At 40.8% G+C, this 21,452-nt stretch overlaps 1 protein-coding gene across 2 annotated transcripts; it reads right to left on the bottom strand.

The window, feature by feature from the left end:
* Positions 1–445: 445 nt before the first annotated feature.
* SPARCL1 (SPARC like 1) lies at positions 446–21,181 on the bottom strand. 2 transcript variants are annotated; one of them, XM_052772742.1, is made up of 11 exons: positions 20,727–21,178; positions 13,859–13,976; positions 13,676–13,729; positions 9,764–10,930; positions 8,549–8,618; positions 7,782–7,900; positions 7,064–7,184; positions 6,136–6,272; positions 3,294–3,442; positions 2,291–2,439; positions 446–904 (listed from the first exon to the last, which is right to left on the bottom strand). In XM_052772742.1, exons 2-11 carry the CDS (start codon positions 13,910–13,912, stop codon positions 876–878), a joined length of 2,049 nt encoding a protein of 682 aa, XP_052628702.1. In that variant the 5' UTR covers positions 13,913–13,976; positions 20,727–21,178; the 3' UTR covers positions 446–875. The 2 variants fall into 2 exon arrangements, with proteins under 2 accessions (XP_052628702.1, XP_052628709.1); XM_052772749.1 differs by lacking the exon at positions 13,676–13,729 and having other exon boundaries at positions 20,727–21,181.
* Between the last annotated feature and the right edge of the window lie 271 nt (positions 21,182–21,452).

The raw sequence follows: 21,452 nt of genomic DNA, 5'->3' as shown, positions 1-21,452 counted from the left end.
GGAGCATGACTGATGTGAGAAAAGGTGGGAACTGGGCTATAAAAGATGCAGACACGAGGAGCCCTCTATGTGCCCATCACTGGAGGATTACCACAACTGTCGGTGTCACTGACCATTAACTTCATCACAGGATCCAAAGGTGGTGATCTCTCTCTCTTCCCCCCCCCCTTCTTGTTTCTCTCTCTCTCTTCTTCTCTTTCTTCTCCTTACCTTTGTAGATGTTTCAATAGGAACCATGCTGCCTACTATTGTCTTCCAAGTTTAGGTTGCTTTTGCCACAAATAAAATGTTTAACTGATTGTTTGGTGTCACTTCACCTTAATTTAGCCTGAGGGAATTCCAAACTCACCACAACCCCTCCCTGGTTTGTCCAGCATGGGTTGTGACACCATTGAACCGTTGCCTTGATACCTTTTCTTTGACAAAGTTCTGACAAAACCATATATCTAGGTAGACTTCTATTTTATTTGAGGCTTCTATGCAGCATGTTAAACTGACAATACAGTAACTAAAGGAAACAAGTCCTATTTCAAGGTAACTTTCTTCAGCGTATGGTAAAATCCACTTCTTATAATTCTACTGAAGAGTTTTGTGAACAGATAAGTCATCAGGTTAGTACTATTTATTGGTTCAGAGAGATCGGGGTACATGTGGGAGAAAACACTGGTTGTTTGGCTATGTACCACTTGAAGTAGTTAAATTTTTCTGCTGTTAATGAATGTAGAACTTTTCTGTACTTGTGTTATTTGATAAGAATGCAGTGAACCTTATGCCACCTTTATCTTGAAAACTATAAAGCTGTTAATTACAGAAATAAACAGGATTCACATATTTCACCACTTTTAGTGCAGCACTAGGATTCTGTTCAGCCAGGCTCAGAACAGGAGGTTTTCATTTATGTCTTCTGCAACAAAGAAGAAAATGTTATTAATGTTTGCTGCCAAAGAGACATTTTTATGCTGTACCACTATCAAGAAAGTGATACACTAAAGTTTCAGAGGGCTTATGTAGGGGAACACTATCCATAACAAAAACCGAGATGGTTGCTGCTATCATATTCAGGAGCTGCTCATTTAGTCCCTTCTTGATCTGTTTGTGAGCCAAGAATCCCTTCTACCCCCCACTTCATAAATGACTGACCCTAAACCCCTCTTTGGATGAACAATCATTGGCAGGAGTACATGTGTATTATGATAACTCCTTGCAACTTACTTCCACATATGGTTTGTGACTGGTAAATTGTCATCAGAAGAGCTGGAAAAATTCTGGGCAGAGTGAAGGCTCTGCATGTCTGACCTCTGACCAGAATCAGCCTCCACTTAAAATTAGGGAGTTGCTAGTAGGATTTTGAACACATTTTTTAGTCTGCATGTTTAGCCAAATGCCTTCTGTCTTGTAACTGTTCTAGGATTAACCTGTGCTACTGCTACCCTTGCTTAATGACTGGCAGTATTGTTCAGCTATTACTCAGAGCTAGATCAGAAGAAGGTAGATTGGAAAAGAATGCCTTAGGATAAATGTAGTCATGTAAATCTCAAATTGCTGTCATGACAGCTTCTGTTCAGCTGCTGCCTAATTCTAGAGACATCACCAGCATGGCAGTACCTAGCGTTTCACTTTCCTAGAGATGTCTTGATATGGTTTGAGCTGTACCAAACATATGCCTAACCCATTTAGGATTTGGAAACTGTCCCTGCCTAAGCCTCCTGATGCATGCAGTCTGCTGGGCACCATCTGAGCATGTGTTGCATCTGACAGGTTAGCTAAAATAGATGGTTTGGCCTGCAACTACAGTGTGATGACAACATTTGTGTTGTATATAGTAATCTAGAGGTGAGCATAGTTACTTAATCAGTGAGAGATCTTGGTTGTTTTCCCTACTTGGCTTGAGATCTTTAAATGCATTTTTCAATCAATATGCTTTGACCACTGATTTAATAGTACAAGCTTGCTTTGCCTTTCCTTTGGTACTGAAGGATAAAATAGACTGTTTTTTGAGAGAGACACATGCAGAACGTAGGGTCAGACACCACACAGGAATGATTTGATATTTACTACAAACTACGTCCCAAATTTTTCCTCATGGAAAACATGACTTTTTCCTATCTTTATAAAACAATTCATGAACCTTGCACCTTTTGCAGTCGTCTTGTTACTGTTTCATTTGCCTCTGTGCACAGTAGCCATGAGCTTCTGGCTACAATCTCTCCCGTATGTTGTGGTCTGAGAATGTGCCTAGTCTTGATAGGAAGACTTTGTCCTGTACATCTGCCTGTTCTTTTAGGTTTACCTTCCTTAATCCCAAAGCAGTGGCACCATTCCTTCAAAGCAATGAGTTTGTCTTGGTCTCCATCGCACTCTTGGAAGAAACGGGTTATGCAGTGTTCCATGGGAACAAGGGAGGCTCTCAAAGGTGCAAGCTCTGAGTGTGTTAATAATCTGAAAGAAAGAGCAGTATTTCATTAATATGTATTTCATTAATAAATCATCAGGATCATCAAAGATGATCTAAGCTGCTAGAAGATGACAACGATGGCTTTGACAGAGATGCCCCGGTGGATTCTGTTGTGCTCCTTCTGTAGTGAATGTCCCAGGTTGTGACAATGATGTGTAATACCTGATAAACTAAAATGTTTTAACTGCTATTTGTTCACTAACTCTCTTTTCTAGAACAAGTATTACTGTGACTTGTTCACAACTCATCAGTTGTGGAGTTTTGCCATTAATCTTCAGGAAACCAAGCTTGCAAAGGTGCTTAGCTCTGTTCTAAGACAGTGTGATCAGCATGAGCTATTGAGGGCCTGCAGCCTTGAAACATGGATCCCACCACTGAGTGTCATGACCAAAAGCCTGAAATCTGAGTCGTTCTCAGAAGCTGGGGGCTTCCTCTGAACTGTGACACTGGTGCTGTCCTTACCATATTAGCTTCTTGAAGTGAGAGACTTCTGTAGTATTAGTTGAAAACTATGGGTACCTCACTAGTGAATTATTGCTGACAGGCCTCTGCCCTTTGTACTTAGCCTGTAGCTCTTAGCTTCAGTAATAACAGGATCTCATGAGCCTTGTTTTCTTCCAGGATCAGGGCATTAGTAGCTATTAAGACACTGTATAGCTTAAGGTGTAATACATGATTATGAAAGGCAAGAGGTTCTGACCTAAGACATGGCTCTAGCAGAACAATGAGAGAAGTTCTGTGTTAGAAAGAGGGGGATACTGGCTGCTATCAGCTGAGGGACTGGTCCTGTATGTAGAGAATCCTTTGACTGAACCTGCAAATATTTTTTTTTTTTTACCTGTCAACAGGGTGCTGATCAAGCTGATGAAACTGCCAGTGCACAGGGTACACATACATGTGATAATTTTTCTCAAAGTCATGCAGGAGCAGCTCAACTGCGTGGTCACCAGCCATGAGGCGCTTGTCATTCTGGTAGATTTTTTTGACCTGAACACAACAGAGAAATTGATATTTTTTTGTTTATGGATGAAGATCTGTCCTGAAGAGAACTATCCAGCAAGGAGGTGGTTTGGAGAAATGAAAATTGATAAAATACCATGGGAAATGGGTTTTAGTGTTTGTGACTATGCACAGCATGAAAAGCTTGCCTCAAGTAGTCCAGATGATTTTTGTTGCTCTCCATGTCAACTTTGGCAGTAACTAGAAAGGAAGTGAAATTCCTGTGGCCTAATTGTCAGACCCAGCTAAGCAGGGCAGTAGCCTCAGGTTGATAGGAGATAAAACCAGTTTTGTCACATTTATTGATCTTCTCTCCTGAGGGAAGCAAGTCAGCTTTTGGTGTGAAATAAGCCATCTCAGAAGTCATCTAATTCATATACTTAGTATGAGATGTTCCGGGTAGGTCAATGTCCCTCTTGGTAACTGTGTAAGTAGTCTTTGGTGTTGCTCAAGCATGTTTGGTATAAACCTTCTGTGACCTAGTGCTTGCGCCTCCTACTCCTGAGTTAAAGCAGCCCAGGTCTTGGTTTAACTTAAACTATTTTCTAACAGTTATGGCTTTTTAGGCAGTTATGGCATCTCTATCTTCAAAAACAAACTACTGTCACCAATTCACTTGACATAAATCCTTTTCTAAAAAAAAAAAGGCCCAATGGTAATAGATGCTTACTCTGCTTTAAGCCAAGGTGGTGTGATGCTGGAGGTCTAACTGGATGGTAGAAAGCAGGTCTTTTAAAACTGAGCATCAGACTTGTGTAATTTTATAGCCCTTGAATATCGTGGTGTAGATGGACAGTGTATGTGACTGCATTAAAAAGTGCCAACAATACTCTTAACTGTTGAGTGCATTTTCAGGTACTTTAGTATTGATGGCCAAGTACAAGGTGTGTCTCAAAACAGAAGAGGAGCTGCTTTTGGTCGGTCCAAGGCAGGGATCCCCTGCCCCCATGAGGGTCCCCTAAACTCTCTATTGTAATTCTGTCTCAAATCCTGCTGCATGACTGCCCAGTCGCTCAACCTTATGAGGTCCTTGAGCAGTTTTCTGGATGGTGAGTCCAAGTCTTTCTTCTTTGCTGGCAACACACAGGTATTCAGACTTTCTCACCTACCTTCATCTTCCAGGTCACTTAATGAAAGCTGAATGGCACAAGTCTTTTCAACTCATGGGACTTCACAGGTGAGCTCTTGGCTGGCTGTTCCCTCTTATTCTGTCTTTTAATAAGTTACCTGTATCCAGACCTTCAATCTTATGACTGCTTAGTTTCCTCAAGTCCTTTGGAAAATGGCATTGACTGCATGAATTGGGTCATCCTTATCTATGTATTAGTTCACCTTTCCAAGAGGTTTGTCACAAAGCACTTCCCTGAACAGAAGCCATTTCATGTTGTAAGAGACTGAAAGAGTTAACATCTCAAACATCGTGGTGGGGCAAGTTCTGCCTAACTATGAACTCTACATAACAAACCCTGCCTAGCAAGGAACCACAGGTGAAAAGCAGCTGATCAGCAACAGGATGGGGAGGGCATGCTGGAGGGTGCACAGTTCCCTGTTCTGATATGCTGAACAGGGCAATTCACCATGCTGTTTTGATATGATGTTCTGATAGGCTGTTCTGATATGCTGAGCAGGACAGGTCACCATGCATGGCAAAAGATCACGTCTGCAGGGAAGGGGAATTTACTCCCCAAACAACCCCCAAGCCCACTGACCCATTTCCCAAAGGCTCACAAACTGATCAGGACACCTAATTAGCTTAATGAGTTTGAGTGCACACCCATAGGAGGGGCAAGGATAATAAAAGGACACAAACTGAAACCCCAGGTGTGTAAGCCCACCAGAACTGGACCCCTTGGCTGACTGAACCAACGCTGGACCCAGGACCGGTGAAATCTTTCTCTCTCCCTTTTTTTCCTCCTGTCTTGTTCTCTCTTTCTTTTTCCTTTTCCATAATCTCTATACCTCATCCCTTTAGACAAACTGTTGACCAAGTCTGGGACTAGGAGTGGATCCGGCTGCCCCTAGGCTCCTCTCTGAGGAGTCTGGAAAGCAAGGGGGTCTGCTCTGAACCTTGTGACTCAAGGGGAGGGCTCTGCTTATTGTCTTCCGTGAATTGATGTATATGGTTACCACGGGTTACAGGGTTCACTGAGGTAGTTCCATGCCAATTCCTGTTGTGAGAGACCACACCACCTACTGTTATGCCTCCCAAATTCAGTTTGCTTCTGTCATGAATAAAATGTTTAACTGATGATCGTTTGGTGTCATTTCACCTTAAGTTAGCCCGAGGGAATTCTGAATTCGGCAGGACTCCCTGGTCTGTCTAGTCTGGGTTGTGACACATGTCTTCTCAAGTGAATGATGTTTATCTAGGTGTGCACTAATTCTGACTTTTGTGCCTCTTGTCTGTAGACACTGACTTCAGGTTAATACACTTGGCTCGCATTTGCTTGGACAAAAGAAACATTCATAGCAGAAATGTGTCTCAGCTTAAATGTGTGTGAGGGGATGTGTAAATGTATTTTGCAACTTGTGAATCTAATTGAGTCTAAATTGCCTTAACCAGAAAGGGAATGCTCATAGGAAATGGGAGAACTCATAAAAGGTGAATCACTTTTTTTACACCTGGTTAGTCCAGCTTTAACAATGTAACTACATGATCTTATTTGAAAGAGGTTGCTGACCTTACTCCTTTGCTTTTCAGTTAGAAATCCAGAAGTATCCAGATCACGTTCATAATATTGCATAAGGATGTTTTTGAGCCAGTCTCGCATCCGGAGGGGGAACTGATCCACTTCATAATCAGTACAGTAGGGGATGTCTGTGCCAAACAGGAAAGCTTTTGTTAACAAGTGATCTGTTAAGTCCCCGTTTGAGCATTTCTGAGCCAAGTTAGATTTGATTCTCACTAGCAAACTTCCAGTTAAACTTAAAATTGATGGAGCTGTTAATACATAAAATTGGGAATGCAACTAATGGGTTGAATTATTAATATACAATTCTTTGGCGCACACTTTTAACCAGTTGTACAAGCCACAACCTTTATATATCTGTGCAGCTTCTGAGCAGAGTTGTGCAGTGAAACTTATCAGTCAGTTGCATGAAAGCAGAGTTCTCAACAGCAAAGGAATATTGTGGCTGGGAATGCACTTTCCTCCCAGAGTACACAGCAATTCAAGAGCTTAGAAATCAGTTCTGGCTTTTAGATCCTGACTTCTGCATTTGGCATCTAAGTAGTTTGGGGGGGGGGTTTGGACTTGACACTTTCATTTATTAACTGGCTATAAATACTGGTTTTCTGGTCAAGGTATTAAAAAACATCTTCAGATGCTATAGCAATGGGAGCATGTAAGACTGCAGGGGGAAGACAGTTGACAACAAATTGGTGTAAGCACAGGAGGGACGTCTTTAGGATTCAGATGCTTAATACCCTCAATTATAGAAAAAGTGACTTTTTAGACATGTTGAGGGTTTGAAGATCTTAATTAGCAGATAATTGATGGAGAAGGGGGAGAGCACAGGAAGAAAGCAGATAACTTAGGGCTAGCTGGGTGGTTAAGGTTACTGGCTCTTTATACCTAGGTGACTTCTTCATAGAAAAACAAGCCTTACATTTGCAGGAGCCCATATAGTCTAGGTGCAGCTGGCGTCCCATTTTTGTCCCTTCAAGTTGACATTTGGTGCCAAAGAGTTGACATGTGCCATCGTAAGTCTTATTATCTGTACCACAAACCTAGAGGAGGAATGAAAAACAAAACCACCACCACCACTGTGTTGAGAAAAATTCTGGTCACTCATCTAGGCATTACAATAATAAAAGTATCATTAACATGTGGTATAGCAGTTGTGAATACCCACAGGGAATACATATGATTAGAAGTATTAAAAATTGTAGTTGTTACATGCCTATGTAAGGATTAGTTGTCTGTACTTACCCAGTTTTGAGACACTTGTATTTATTTTTGTGTGGCAGTAATATAGTTTCTGAGATGGTACAGGATTATTGCACTGGATATGTACTAGTATTCAATATATGCTCTAAAACATCAAATGGATAAATAGAACTTTTAGTGACATGGAAAAGCTATGATCCCTGAGAGACTAAGTGAAGCAAATCACTTTAGGTACTATGTATCTACATGTGTTCATACTATTCTCAAGCTATAGTCAGTGAGTTTGGCTACTTTATACTTCTACAATTACTGGAATCACCCAAACCCTTGCATGCTTTTTAGGGTAGAATTATTCTAAATAATAGCAGGGGAATGTGTTACCTTGTAAACATTTTTGTTGGCTTTCCCCCATGCTGGGCACTGAATGAAATACTTACATGCTCATAGTCTTTGGTAGAAGGGCAAGCAGCAGGATCTTGGCAAATACAACTGGGTTTCCCTTGTTTGTCCGCATGGCAGACTTTACCTCTTTTGCAGTGGAAGTTCCTACATGGGTCTAGCAATCATAGCAAGAAGGAGGGACTGTTAGAGGGGATGGGACAAGCCAAGTGTTTGTCAGGTACTACTCACAGTCAAAGCAAAATACAGCCCAATACTCACCAGGAAGTCAAGTGCTTTTTCTAAGTTTGTTAAAATGCAACTGGATTTTGCATTGAATAAAGCAAACCAAACTTGAAATGAGGGTTTTTGTGAGACTTCTAGCAGTCCCAGGTTTGAGTTGGATGCGGAAATAAATTTCTCAGAAAAAGCTGTTTCTTCTGTAAGGACTGACATTCACTTCCAGCTTCCTTTGGTGAAACATATCCCATCTGGCCTTGCTGAATCTAGCACTGGTACTTGTCCCACTCATAGTGAATTCAAGCTACTATTCTGAAACTGAATGGGTTCAATGCAAGGTAATTCCATTCCTGTATAACTGACACGAATTTGTGCACGGTCTACATGTTTTTCACAAACAAATGAGTAAATCCAAGGGTGTATGGAAAGGATTCTCTGCAAACATAACTGCAATGCAGGATTATGCACAAGCACAGTTCAGTCATGTGAAATCATGTGCTGCCAAAGGCAGAAAAGAAATGCAGACCAGCAGATTCCCCAGCTGCAGAGAGTTAGCAGTTACATGATGGCGTTGCTTGTGACTTACCCAGGAGAGTCATCTTGCTCCTGTTGCTTGCACTTTCCATCTTGCCGTAGGAACTGCCTGTAGTCTTAACCTGTACAGTCACAGAGACATAAGCAGAAGTTGTAGTAAATCTTGGGAAGAAAAAAATACTTGGACAAAATTTTTTCAGGTACAAATATAGAGCTAACTGAGGCACAGTTTGCTTGGCTTTCAGCAGAAAGAGCTTGCTATGCAAAATACATGAGAAGTACATAAAGCCTCTGGTAGTATTAAGGCACTCAGTTATTTGGAAAAAAAAAAAATTAGGAGGTGGAGAGAGTGAAACAGGAGCTCAGTAAGGCCTGAGCATCTGGAGGTTCTGCAGTATTTGACATACAGCAGCATGGTGCTTTGAGGTTGGCAGAATTGGTGCTTCAAGTCTTAGTTTGTACCAGGGCCCTCCAGGTCAGTGAGCATGAACTGCCTCTCAATAGTGCGTGGGAGCAGCAGCACCGTGAGCTGCCAGGCCAGACATGTGAAGCAGGAGGAGAAGGGAAGGATACATCTTCAGTTCTGACCCTTCTTTGGTGCTGTGGGGAGGTGCCTGCCCTCTTTCAAATGGATGTGTCCCATCGTTTTTTTAATATTGCAGATCCTTATTTAACAGCCATGGGAAAACCCACTCCTTTCTTTTGAAGAACACCCCTGGTAGTCCACTGCTTATCTAATGGCTGACCAGGGTATGGGACATCAGCGTGCAACACCCTCCTTTGAAGGGACAAGACCCACATCCTTCATCTTGTGTGAAAGTGCCCTAGCCACCAGGATGGTAATTATTCCGGGGACTCTAGCCCTGCCTTTCCAAGCTGTTCACTTTTGTATGGTAGTGTTTAAAAATCTTTGGGAGAGAGGAGCGAATAGGCTTTCCTAGTCAGCTTGAGACTGGGTTCCAGGTTTTGTATCTGTGTGTCCATACTTATTTGTATGTTTCATTACACAGCTCATCAGGGCTGGAGCTCTTACATGAGTTGTGCTCACTTCCTTTCTAGTACAATTCATCTAAATGTTACATGTGAAGTGACACAGCATGAACCGGATGAATAGTGAATAAGAGGGGAGATGAGACTTCTGCATATTAATAAATTATTAGACCTCATTTTCTCCAAAATGTCCATTCAGTCATCAGGAATTTAAGTTTGAGACTGGTCCCCTCCCCCCTTTTTCTAGTATTCCAACTTTATTTTAAAGAGGATTTACCTTGTCTTCACTTTCCATTGAATTCATGCTCTGAACAGAGCTACTCGTTTCCAGTTGTTGCTTGCTGCCAGAATTAGGTGGCTCATGATCATAGTAATCTTGTTCAGAGTGAATAAGGTCTTTAATCTTGACATCTTGGTAATCTTCGGTGTCTCTACGAACTGCAGTGTCATCTTCAGTGGTTCCTTCTTCTTCATGCTCAGTACTGGTGCTCTCCTGGTCATTACTCTGGATTCTCTCTTCTTCCTCATAGGCTGCTTCTTTCCAGGTATTGCTGAGATCTTCCTCGCCCCCAGCATCACCACTGTCATGACCATCATCATCCACATTACTGTCCTCCATATCTTGTCTTTTCACCACTGTGTCATGATCACTCTGATATTGAATATTGTCTTTCCTCTCTTGGCTTTGCTGTTTATCATCCTGATCTTCATTATGGGTTTTTTGAGAGAGGGGGATTTCTTCTTTATAGGCCTTCTTCTGGCTGTTCTCCTTCTCTTCTTCCTCTAGGTCAGATTTCTCACCATGTCTCTTGGTTATCCGGATTGGTTGACTGGAATCTCTCAGGATTTCATCAGATTGCATATGGTTTTCATTTTGCTGTCTTTTGTATTGGTTACCTTGATTTTTCTGGTGGCCTTTGTGCTTCGTATCTCTGTAATCAGTTTCTTCACCCCATTCCTCATCCTCTTCTTCCAGACCTTCTTCTTCATCACTTTCACTGTTTTTTTCAGATAGGCCAACTGTATTTTTATTATATTTCCACATGTTGTGCTCACGATCAAGACTGAGAGCATCCACGGGATTTTCTGCATTGCCCAGAACATGTCGATTGGCTGTATTGCTGTGTTTCTCATGCTTCCTGAACTGGTAATGCTCGGAGCTGGACTGTTCTCTGCCACTGCTTCCAGAGTCACTGTCCTGGTTACCAGAAGCCAAACCTGGTTTATTGTGCAGCGCAAGGAAATTGATGCTTTTTAGGCTATTTTTCACTTGATGCTCGCTACCAGTTCTTCCTTGTTTTCTAGTGGTCTGGGGCTCAGCCCTGTGCTCAGCTTCTGGTACTGATACCTCTGGGTTTAGGTTTTTGTGACTGGGCGGCAAATCACCCTTGTCTACATACCCTGTGTTCTCTTCCTCTGGGGCTTCAGGATGAATATCTTCAGTCTTAAAAAAAAAAATAATTAACAAGTAGATTAATAAATCTTAGAATTTATTTGAAGTCAATGTTATTTTTGCCTTGTATTGCAAAACATGACACTGTTTTTTTGTAAATGCTCCTCTTAAGGTAGTCCAGAACATGAAATTCACAGCTGATGTCATTTCTATTTCTCAGCAAATTTGTTTCTGTTCCTTCTTTTATTGCTGGAGTTTCTGAAGAAGCCTATGTTTAAGATCTCAGAGGAGGTAGATGCATATGGGTGTCTTGTGAAATCTCAAAATGCTTAATTAATAATTTAGCATCATAACTTCAGGGACTTGTAGGCTGCAGTAATTATCACTTACCTCAGAGAAGAGGGATGTGATACTCAACTTCCTACACAGATAAATGAGAGGCCTGGGAAAAGAGGGGCAGGGGAGAGAGAGCACCTTTCACAAGGTGTCATCGTAGTAATTCCTGAGGAGCGCACTGCATCTTAACTATTTCACAATCAACGCATTCATCTACTTTGAGTCTGATACATCATTGCTTCCTTCAGGAACTATTGTATTTGGTGGCAACTACTGTATCATAAGCTCACTAGCAGGAGTCATAGGTATTTGCTGAGTGGGTTTTTTTGGTTTTTTGCATGCTGTCAAGCCAATAGCAAAACTACTAAGTTCAGTGGAAAAGGTTCAAATGCTTGGGGAGAAAGCAGGTACTAAAATGACTGTTAGCTCTTGCTGCAGCAATTGTCTTTCTGCTGCTGTTAGCATCACAGCAGCTGCTGCGTGAGTACAGGCACTTCCAATAGCAGCAACATCTGATGTATTTCTGAACAACACCTATGGATGTTCAGTGTTGCTTATTGCTTACTACAGTATAGCACCTGATGCTGATTTTCCTTAAAGCTTTTGCAGGGTTTATTTGTGAAGATGAGACCTCAGTGCCCAAGTTGCTGGGATAGCATTTCCTTTAGTGTGGGCAGAGTCATGACTGCTTGGAAACAAACACTCCACTAACAAATACTGATACAAATTTAAATGGTAGGATTAGAAATATTAATTTGGCTCTTGGCAGATCAGCTATATCGTATTTCCTAATGTCAGGTGGTATCTGAATGTTCTACAAGTTTGTCTTTTGCCTAGTGTATTTGCTGATGCAGGAGAAGTACTAGGCAATATATGCACTATGCTATTTCCAACTCTAACTTTTTCAGGGAAAGACTGTATGTTTGCTCAAATCTAACAAAATTCAGTGAAGAGCTTTTCCAGATTAAATGCACATTTCCTGAAGACCTTATGAAAAGTGATCTATGTGTTACCAAGCATCTCAAGCTGATTTTAAAACATTTGAAAAGTTTCAAGAGCAGGGTTTTTTTACATGTGTTTTTGGGCACTGCTGTGTACAACATATTATATGTCTTTAAGCAAAAAGCAGTCGTCTTTGAAGGGCTTCCAGTTCTATAGAGTTAGAAAATGTAAGACCAAACAGTCACTAAGATTGTCTATTATGGGTGCCTGTATTTGAAGCAGTAGTTTGAGAAAGATGTGGCTCATGTCTTGACAGGAAGCCTCGTTATGTGCCACAACTTCAATGCAGAGACGTGCCTGGATGTGGCTTTCAGCTGCTGCTTTTTGTTATACCTTTGTCCCCAAGATAAAATATACTTAGAACTCGGTTGCTCGTGAAGATACTTGGGTCTCTTAATATGATGGCAAATTTCGGTCAATGTAGCTGTAATTAGCTACTGTTAGGGGTCAACTGGCCTTTGATAGATGTTGCATATTCACTTGGAACTGGTGATTTGTCAGGTATTACAATGTTTTGTGTTGATGCAAGTGTCTTCTGTGTGAGTTGTTTCTGGGAGACAGCTGTAGGCTGCAAACTAGTGTTTATACCATAATTTGTTCTGCTGGATACTTCATTAGGAAAAGTTAATTTTTTGGTTTTCATAATGCAGAGCACCATTGGGGTTAAAATAAAATGGATCTGGAAAGCTGTGCAGAGTGGGATATAATTCATAATTAAAAAAAAAGGTTAGCATAAGAGTTGGGATTTTGCATTTCTTACTACAGAGCATGCTCTGAATTTATTTTTTCCCAAAACATCCATTGGCTTGGTCCTTGGTCCATTGTATCTGAACCACAAATGCTCACCCGAATGGTGCAATAAAAAGGAATTTTAATTGGGTCAACCATGAACACAAAACTCTGAGCTCTGTCATTAGCATGCATATAGGGCATAGGGCTGCTGAAGTCATCTGTCTCATTACCGTCAGGGCTGTATATCTGGCTTGTCAGCCACACTGTACTTTGCAAGATGAGCTGTATCTAATACTGTATTTGTGAATAATGAAACATATGATGGCTGAAATTTTAACATGTTTGAGACTGCATATGATCACTTGGTGTGATAAATTGAGGATTGCATCCTCCTTTTTTACTGGAGCAGCGATAACCACAGATTTGGCTGTCAGTGGAACTTATTGTTTGTATGAATATGGATGTAATGATTATATGGATTCATTTAAGGTAGTTTTTTCAAATAAGTGAAACTTCTGTTGTGAGCTTTAGATTTTGTCCTGTTCTTTTTCTATCTATGTAATATGCAATGCATGAGATGCTTGGTACTAATTCTTGGGGTGAGAGGGCCTACTTTTTTTTAACCTAAATCAATTTGCCAACCACTACGTATGTGCTAATGTGTTTTATATATTTGAGATTAATAATATAGGTTGCCTCTTAATGTTTAAAGAACAAGAAGAGTACCTTTTCTGGAGTTTTCTGTCCATGGGTTCCCAGTTTGTAGTTTAAGGGATGGGTCTAGAATAGACAAATATATTCAATATCTGCATGTAAATAAAAGATCTTGTATAGGTGAATGCGATAACACAGAGTATTCACAGAATGGGAAATTAAGTGCCCAATAATAATAGCATGATGAGGACTTACTGGAATAGCAAAAGCTGATCCTACAAGACAAATGAAGAGAGCTACAGCCTTCATGCTTTTCAGATCTCGTAGAGGACAATAGTTAATGGTACAATGGTAGGGTTTAGAGGCTTCCTTTCTGCAAGCAATATGAAAAGAAATAAAGTTAGAATTTATGTATAATGGTCTAGAAATGACTGATGGAAGCAATGTAGTGGCTGCTGTAACTTGCTTAGTTTGAAGACCCACAAAACTTCCACGCAGTGTTCAGTTTTATGTAAACTCAGGTGTTAGACCAGCTTATCTAGAGGACGCTTTGGTCTTAGTTCTTTTACAGGACTGCGTTCACAAAGTCTAGTGGTGTTACTGAAGGGCAGAGTTATGAATGTACATAGGTTCAGCCCTGTAAATCTTTATCCACTCTTCTGAGATACTTCGTGAAAAATGTCCCTTTTTATTTAGTTCTAAGACAGTGCCTATTTGTGTCATCTCTACAGCCAAGGTGTCTCCTGGCTGCTCTCCTTTGTGGCTGTAGTAGGAAGAATTAAGTGGTGAAGTTCTGCTCAGCAGGTCTCAAAGCCCAGAAATGCTGTCCGGGCTGCTTGACAGACAGGTGCAGTCCTGCTTTGGAAGCAACAAACTCAACTCTGCTGCGCAGTAGTGTGCAAGATGAATGGGTGGAAGAACACGCAATGCACTAGGAATTTCTTCAGTCTATACTAGTATCCTCATGTGAGTGAAAGACAGGCAATTCATTTTTACCTCGGATGTCACCAACAAATTTTCTCACTTTTGCAGCACACATGAACTGAAAGTTTCTATGGCTGTAGTGGTATCACTGGTAAAAGCAAAAATAAACAAGTCATATTGTTTCTGTTTCCCCTTCTTTTTTTTTTTTTTTTTTAACTGTATTGCTTTCTTATTCTTTTTAATTTCCTCCTGTTCTTTTTTCTGTGTTTGTACGGAATCAGTGGGATTTTCACTCTGCTTGTGTTTCTGCTGTCATTCTACTGGCTGTTCTTCCTTGGCAGTTGTCTTCTTGGTCTTCACCCCCCCTTGCCCTTTAAAATATTTTCACTTTCCACCTAACACATGCCCTTTTTCACTGCTTCTCCCTTTACTAATGAAACACCTATAATCTTGCTTTAGTTGAAGAACATTGTGTCTTTTGCTGGTTGAAGTCCCTGGCATATGAAGAAACTGGCAGTGGTTTCAGCCAGTTAGGTCAACTGTATTCAATCACATGACACTCAATGTATGGTTTTAAAATGTTGGTCACCTAGATGTTTTTTCCTGGGGAGGGGGAGGAACCCAAAACCTCAAAAGGATAATTCCAGGGGAGCTTGTGTTTATGGGAGCCAGAACGGTGAAACAAGAAGGAAGCATTACATTGAGCATTACATTGATTTTTTGTGTAGAAGCTTACAAAAGCATCCTGGCTACTGCTGTGCTTAGATCTGAAGTGTATACTTTGGAAAAGTTATATGTTATTTAATGTCAATATCTTTTAGCTAATGAAGAGCAAAATACTTCATTAGTGGGGCATATCTAGTATGCAAACTATTTTTCTTGCAGTTAACTGATTTAGTCCCCACATTATCTCTTATCTAATTATCTGTTATCTCTTTGGCATCCAAGAGTTAGTTGTTTAAGATATTTTCAGAGGGAAAGACAGAATACCACAAAAGCCATTAATGAGCATATACAAAATGCCTCACTGGACTGTGTATGGGCAGTCACTTCAGATTAAGGCAAGTTTTGTTAGACTGAGGGTCATGCAGGCATCTTGCCAGAAACGCAGGGGCATAATCCAATTTCATGTACAGCCCTAAAAACTGTATACCATGTTTTTGAAGGCCTGGCAAGTGCCTGAGGAAAGTTATTTGAATTAGTCAGGTAGTCTTGATTTCTGTTTCCCTTTGCTCCTGGTGAGCAACACAGCTCTGGGCATGTCACTTAACTGAGTTTCTTTTTCTAAAAATCTCATTTGTCATATTTGTTTTGGTAAACTAGTTTGAGAGCTATAAATGAAAACCTCTGCATGTTGTATTTTATTTATAATTACAATTTTTGAATTTGGCTCTGTCACTGGCCGTAAAAGTTGCCTCTACCACCTTTGTCCAAATAATGAAAAAGTGGTTGCAATAAACCTGAGTGAAGGTGGCAGGACAGGGCTTTTGTATTTTTCTCTTAGTAACTATCCCACAGTGGCCCATAGGAAGCATAAGTCTAATTATTGGGGAAGTCTGACCACCTTGAATAGAGTATGGGAACATAGTCTAGTTGAGTATCTTTTTTTTTCTAGTCACGATAGTCCAAATGAGTTGCAAGGATTTATATTTCCTCTAGTAGGATAATCTGCCCCAAACATTAAGTAGCATTTCAAAACACACGCTTAAACTGTAATGCATGTGCAAGTATTGCCAGCGTTAATTCCTGGGTTTTGCCTTTATGAATATGGCAGCACGACCAGTTCCTGTGCAATAAGTGTCTCCTCCCACTGTTCTCAGAGCAAGGAGTTTTGGGGTTTAGATGGTGCCTCATAGTGGACCTGACTGCTCTAAGCTAACCATGTAATTCTATGTCTCCTTCTTGTGATACCAGTCCCATTGTGCAGCCAGTACAGGGAGCTGTTTGTGACTGGTGGCTGGAAACTGCCAGACAATTTCAATAGCCGTAGTCACAAGGTCTTTTCAATGCTGACAGTACTCATGAAGGGAGAGCAGTAGGGGAAATTGGGATGACTGTTATAAAAGCTGCAAAATCAATCACAACAGCCGCTTCAACAGGGAGAAAAAAAAAATTTTTTGTACAAGGGACTGTGGTCCCTTCTGTCCTCCAGGGGTGAAAGGAGTGTTTCTGTTGGTGTCACTCCATGTTCGGTTAGCCTCTGGGGGCTTGGTTGTGCAATATGCCAAGACCTCTTGCCAGAATCCAGGAGAACATTTTTGCTTGCTATACATAATCCATGTGAAGGGTTTTAGGTGGTTTGCTGGAGCAGGAGCCAAGGGATTTTCAGCTTGAAGGGTAAAGCTCTTAGGGGAAAAAACCCCACAACTCTTCCTGCAAGCCTACAGCCCTTTTTGCTGCAAAGGTTGTGGCTTATGGCAATGGGATTTTGGTACTTGCTCATTTAGTCCTTCAGTGTTAGAAAGGAAAAGTCATTTTTGCTGAAGTAATAGAATAGCCAGCCTGAGCAGGTGCAGAGATGAGAAACGACACTGTGGGTTGTATGTAATATATGGCAATTAAGGTTATGCCGATGGAAGAAATTAAGCATTAGCTAACTGTCATATGCTGCAAGGATCTGCATTGTGGTGTTCACTTTTTTTACACTGAAATCTAAGTGTGAAGATACTTTTTTCTTGCTTTAATTTACAAATTTGTCCTACAGAACAGAATTTCTAAAAAGCTTTTGTGACATATAAGATTAATAGAACTGTCAGTAAAGAACAATTACACAAGAAGCTATTTTAAAAGCAAGCAGACATCCCCCTGGAAAAATGCAGTTGCTATACTCTGCAGGAAAATCTGTAGGAACACTTAGCTGAAAGATGAATATGACATTTCTTGAGTATGATTTTTTTTTTGACCTAGAAATGAAGAATTTAACAATACTTCAGCTTCGGGTATTGAGAAAGCAACACTAACTAGGCCCTGACCCCTTTTTCAGGCTTGGAAAGAAGAATAGTTTTGCCTGAAACTCGGAGGAGGCAAAAGCTCCAAGTCATTTATTCCATTGCAGTGGGTTCCCAGCGGGATACATGTAGCTCAGCTTAAAATGGGGAAAAAAAAAAAAATTGCTTTTCTTGATGTGGATGTGATAATTGGTCTAAGTAAACAACCCTTGAATGACCCTTTTTCAGAGGACAGTGCACAGCTGCTGAACTGAGATGGAGCTACGGGTGCTTTGGTGCATTCAGTCTTATTGAACACAGATGCAGTGGGCCATGTTAGACTGCTCCGAGGTAGGATTCTACAGCTGCTGCACAGCAAAGTACGTCCAGCTCTTGAGAGCCTCTGCCAGGACTTGAGAAGGGTTGCCTGTCTGAGTACGGGCTGCAGGCAACAGTCCTGCATTGTCATCTCTGTATGCATCTGAGGGCCTGCTGAGCATGGCAAACATCAGTCCCAGCCTATGATCAGACTTACAGAAGTGTATGATGGGGTAACTGAAACCTCTGATACATCAGTAGGTTTTAAAAGATTGAATGCTTATCCATCTACTTGGTTTGCTGAACTTGCAAACAATAACGCTTTCCCCTCCAGTAAGGAGATCTGGAAAAATGGATCACAAGTTAAACATCAGTTTATCCTTAAGATAAGTGCATAAAAAAGTGCCATTTAAAGGTTCATGACTGTGTGTCTTCTGTTTGGAAACACAAACGTTATAACTCAACAGTTCAAGTTTTAGCAGTCATCTCGGATGACTGCTTGTGACCTTCAGTTGCAGAGACTACTGCTCAGGGGTTATTTGATTCCTTGTGGTTCTGCAGTTGCCAGCATCTTTGCTGAACCTCAAGCAATGCACTCTTGGGGATCAGAGAGACTACTTGTGAGCTTATACCTGACAGAAAGACCGCACAAGGGCTGCCATTCTAATAGTATGTCAGCAGTCGCTTGAAATACTGATCAATGATACTATTTTTGTCTAGAGGGCTTGAAGTAATGGCATCTGGCATGCCTGCTAGTCTTGCCTGTCCTTCTCAGCTATGCTGCACCACATGCAATTTGTACACAAGCCTAGCTCAAACACCCAGGAATTTCACCAGGGTTCACTGTTTCTCATTGCTCATAGCAGGAAGTCTGCATCTTTAATTGAAAATTAGAGGGAATTTCAAGAATAGACGCGATACCAAGTGCAGTCTTTCCTGCTGTCTCTGTATTTTGTTTCTGATTCAGCATTGTTGTCAGCCACTGAAATAGCAAACCTCATGCAGCTGTGACCTAGCAGGTTCTCTTGCTTTTTGAAATGGCACCCTGAAGTGATTAACTTGCAAAAGCTGTGGCTGAAGGTGACAAATGCCTTATGTTTAACAAAAGAAATTGTGCAGACTGACCTACTTTCAGCTCTACCATTGGCAGAAAAGTCTGTGTAGGCTGCTGTTGTTAGACCTAACTCTAGAAGATGAAGTTGCCCAGTACTCTGCCATCGCTAATGAGTGTGGATGTTGTCTGGAATTTAGAAAAGAGATCTGGAAGGCAACAGGTCAACTTTGGAACTCAGTTTCTCATTGTGTAAAATGGGCATGAATGCTCATTTCATGAGGATGAGACTTGGGTAATAAGCTTTTGTAAAATCTTGAGCCAGGTGAAATTATTTTCCTAATTATTAAAATGATAGAGAAGTTTTAGAATTGAGCTTTCATTCATATATACCCAAAGTATCATTGAGAAACCATGTAATGTGATTTTTTTAAATCACCCCATTGAAACTTTTTTGGACGGCAATAAATTTGGATGTCTTGTAATTATTGTAAAAGGTCTCTGCTTGGTGCTGTGTCAAGCTTGTTAGCTAGAAATGCTGATGCCTGCATTCTCACTGATAAATGCTGTAAAGATGTAGTCCTCATAGCCAGGTGCTGATCACAGCACTAATACTCTGAGTGGATGGAGTTTTGTGTATGAGTATTTGTGTGCAAGGGTGAATTCACGAGTGTGGAAATGGAGAATTCTCTGTGCAAAGTCTGTTCTTTCTATAACCAAGATGTACACATACTCTTAAATTGCAACTGGTACAGCACATTCTTCTGTCTAGGTCTGTTTCAAAAGCCCTTGTGAGAGTGCGTGTGTATACATGTTATATATGTGTATAAGCTGGCTTATGTGTGTACATATATAAAAATAAAAGGCAGAGTTTGAGGCAGAGATCTGATCTGAGTAAAAGAAGAGATAGTAATAAAAAATAAATTCCAAAGCATAAAACTATTCCACTCATTCTGTACCAGTAAATAGCTGCTAATGAGAATTGATCCCTCTGATGCTACCAGTTTTACAGCTGCAGAAGCCATTGGCCGTAAGTCCTTGATGGCTGAATGCAAAAAACCCCAACCCAACAGTATTTCAGGACATGTTAAAACAGTTTTTAAATAAACCATTCACATTAACTTAATGTAATTGTTTGATCTGTTACGCTTCCCTTCTACCATTTGATTTTATTTCCTGCTTGTTGAGATCTGGGTTTTTAGGTTTTTGGGTATTTTTTCAGAGCGAGCTGCTTTGATTTAATGTGAGAAGGGTCAAAATGAGACCTCTTTAGTAGCCAGAATTATTTTCTATATTTTATATCAATTGGTGGGTTTTGTTGTCTCCCAGAATCTGCATTTCCTTCATGGATGCCCTGTTTGCTACAGGTTTTTACCAGTTCTACCAATGCCTTTGTGAAAGGTTCCTCCAAGACCAGCCACAGTTTCTCTCTCTCCTCTCCGTTATGGGAAAACAGAAGGGTGAATCTGCTTTTTGTGGCCTTGTCTATTGGATTAAGGTTCCTGAACCGATATTACAGGAGACTCTGACAAGTGTTGGGAAATCAGATCGCGCTATGGCTTTCAGCTGGATGATTGTATGCTTCTGCAAGAGGCATGTATTTTGCTTGACTCTTGTTGGCCATCGCATAATGCTTTTTTGTTTTGCAGGAACACAGGGAAAATAATGGTCCCAGCAGTAAAATAAAGGTCATCTTCCTCAACACAATAACTATATAGTGTTTTCTCTTACAAAGAAATTTCTTTCTGTTCTAGGCATAAATGTCTGAAATTATTTATCCTTAAAACAAACAACAATACTCTGTGAAAGCTTCAGCTATTTCACAGTAAGTGAAAAAAAATTTGCAGAGGGTTAGATACAAGGCATTCTAAGGTTTTAACTAAAAATAAAGAAGAAACAGTACCATAGCAGTAGAAGAGGTGCTCCTTCGTGGTTAGCCCCTGATGAACTGGAAATCGTTGAGCCTTGCAAAATGTTGCTGCTTTCCTGTGATATATTTTGGTGTCTGATATGGACTCTCTCAGCAAGTGTGTTTTGCCGTAAGCTTCAGTGAAGGAAGATGATACTCTATGGGTCTTGTTAAAACTAAAGGAAACAATCTTCTAGGCTTCCATGGGATGAGGCGGGGGGTAATGGGCTAGTGTAATTCTGCTGAATTAATTGAATCAGAAAGACCATTCAGTGTTCACAGGCTCTGGGCCAGTGGAGCTCAGCCATTGTGTGGGAAGGACATATTTAGTCTTTTGTGGGGAGGGGAGCCCAAGGGAGCGGGTGCAATAGTTTCTGCCGCATTGGCTGGCCCCAGAAGAGCTGAACTAAGGGATCAGCCGGGGCAGTCACATTGTGGGCCTGGGGGAAAGTAAAGCACAGAGGATGCTGGTCCTTGCTAAACTTTTCAGTGTTGTTTCAATATACTGTACATGTGTAAGCATGTAAAAAGGAAGAAGGTAAATGAGTGAAGAGCAAAGCTCTAATTTAAAAATGTAAAAAGTAGGATCGGTTGGAGAGTCTTACATAACTCTTAGGAGTTAGCTATTTTGAAGCTGTTGCCATGGCTGCACTGTCCGTTTGATAGCAACAGTACAGAGCAAGCTGGTATAAGTGTGAAAACCTGTACAAGTGGTGTCTG

The sequence above is a fragment of the Harpia harpyja genome, chromosome 2 (assembly GCF_026419915.1).
Source record: "Harpia harpyja isolate bHarHar1 chromosome 2, bHarHar1 primary haplotype, whole genome shotgun sequence".
NCBI lineage: Eukaryota > Metazoa > Chordata > Aves > Accipitriformes > Accipitridae > Harpia > Harpia harpyja.
Note: the sequence above shows the minus strand (reverse complement) of the source record. Positions and strands in the feature narration are given on the sequence as shown.

What these genes read in the sequence shown, in the direction of transcription:
- SPARCL1 (XM_052772742.1), bottom strand. Translation starts at nt 13,912, where the DNA reads ATGAAGGCTGTAGCTCTCTTCATTTGTCTTGTAGGATCAGCTTTTGCT. An exon ending in GATCAGCTTTTGCTATTCCA is followed by an intron (nt 13,730 to 13,858) that starts GTAAGTCCTCAT and finishes TGTCTATTCTAG; the next exon opens with ACCCATCCCTTAAACTACAA. An exon ending in GACAGAAAACTCCAGAAAAG is followed by an intron (nt 10,931 to 13,675) that starts GTACTCTTCTTG and finishes TTTTTTTTTAAG; the next exon opens with ACTGAAGATATTCATCCTGA.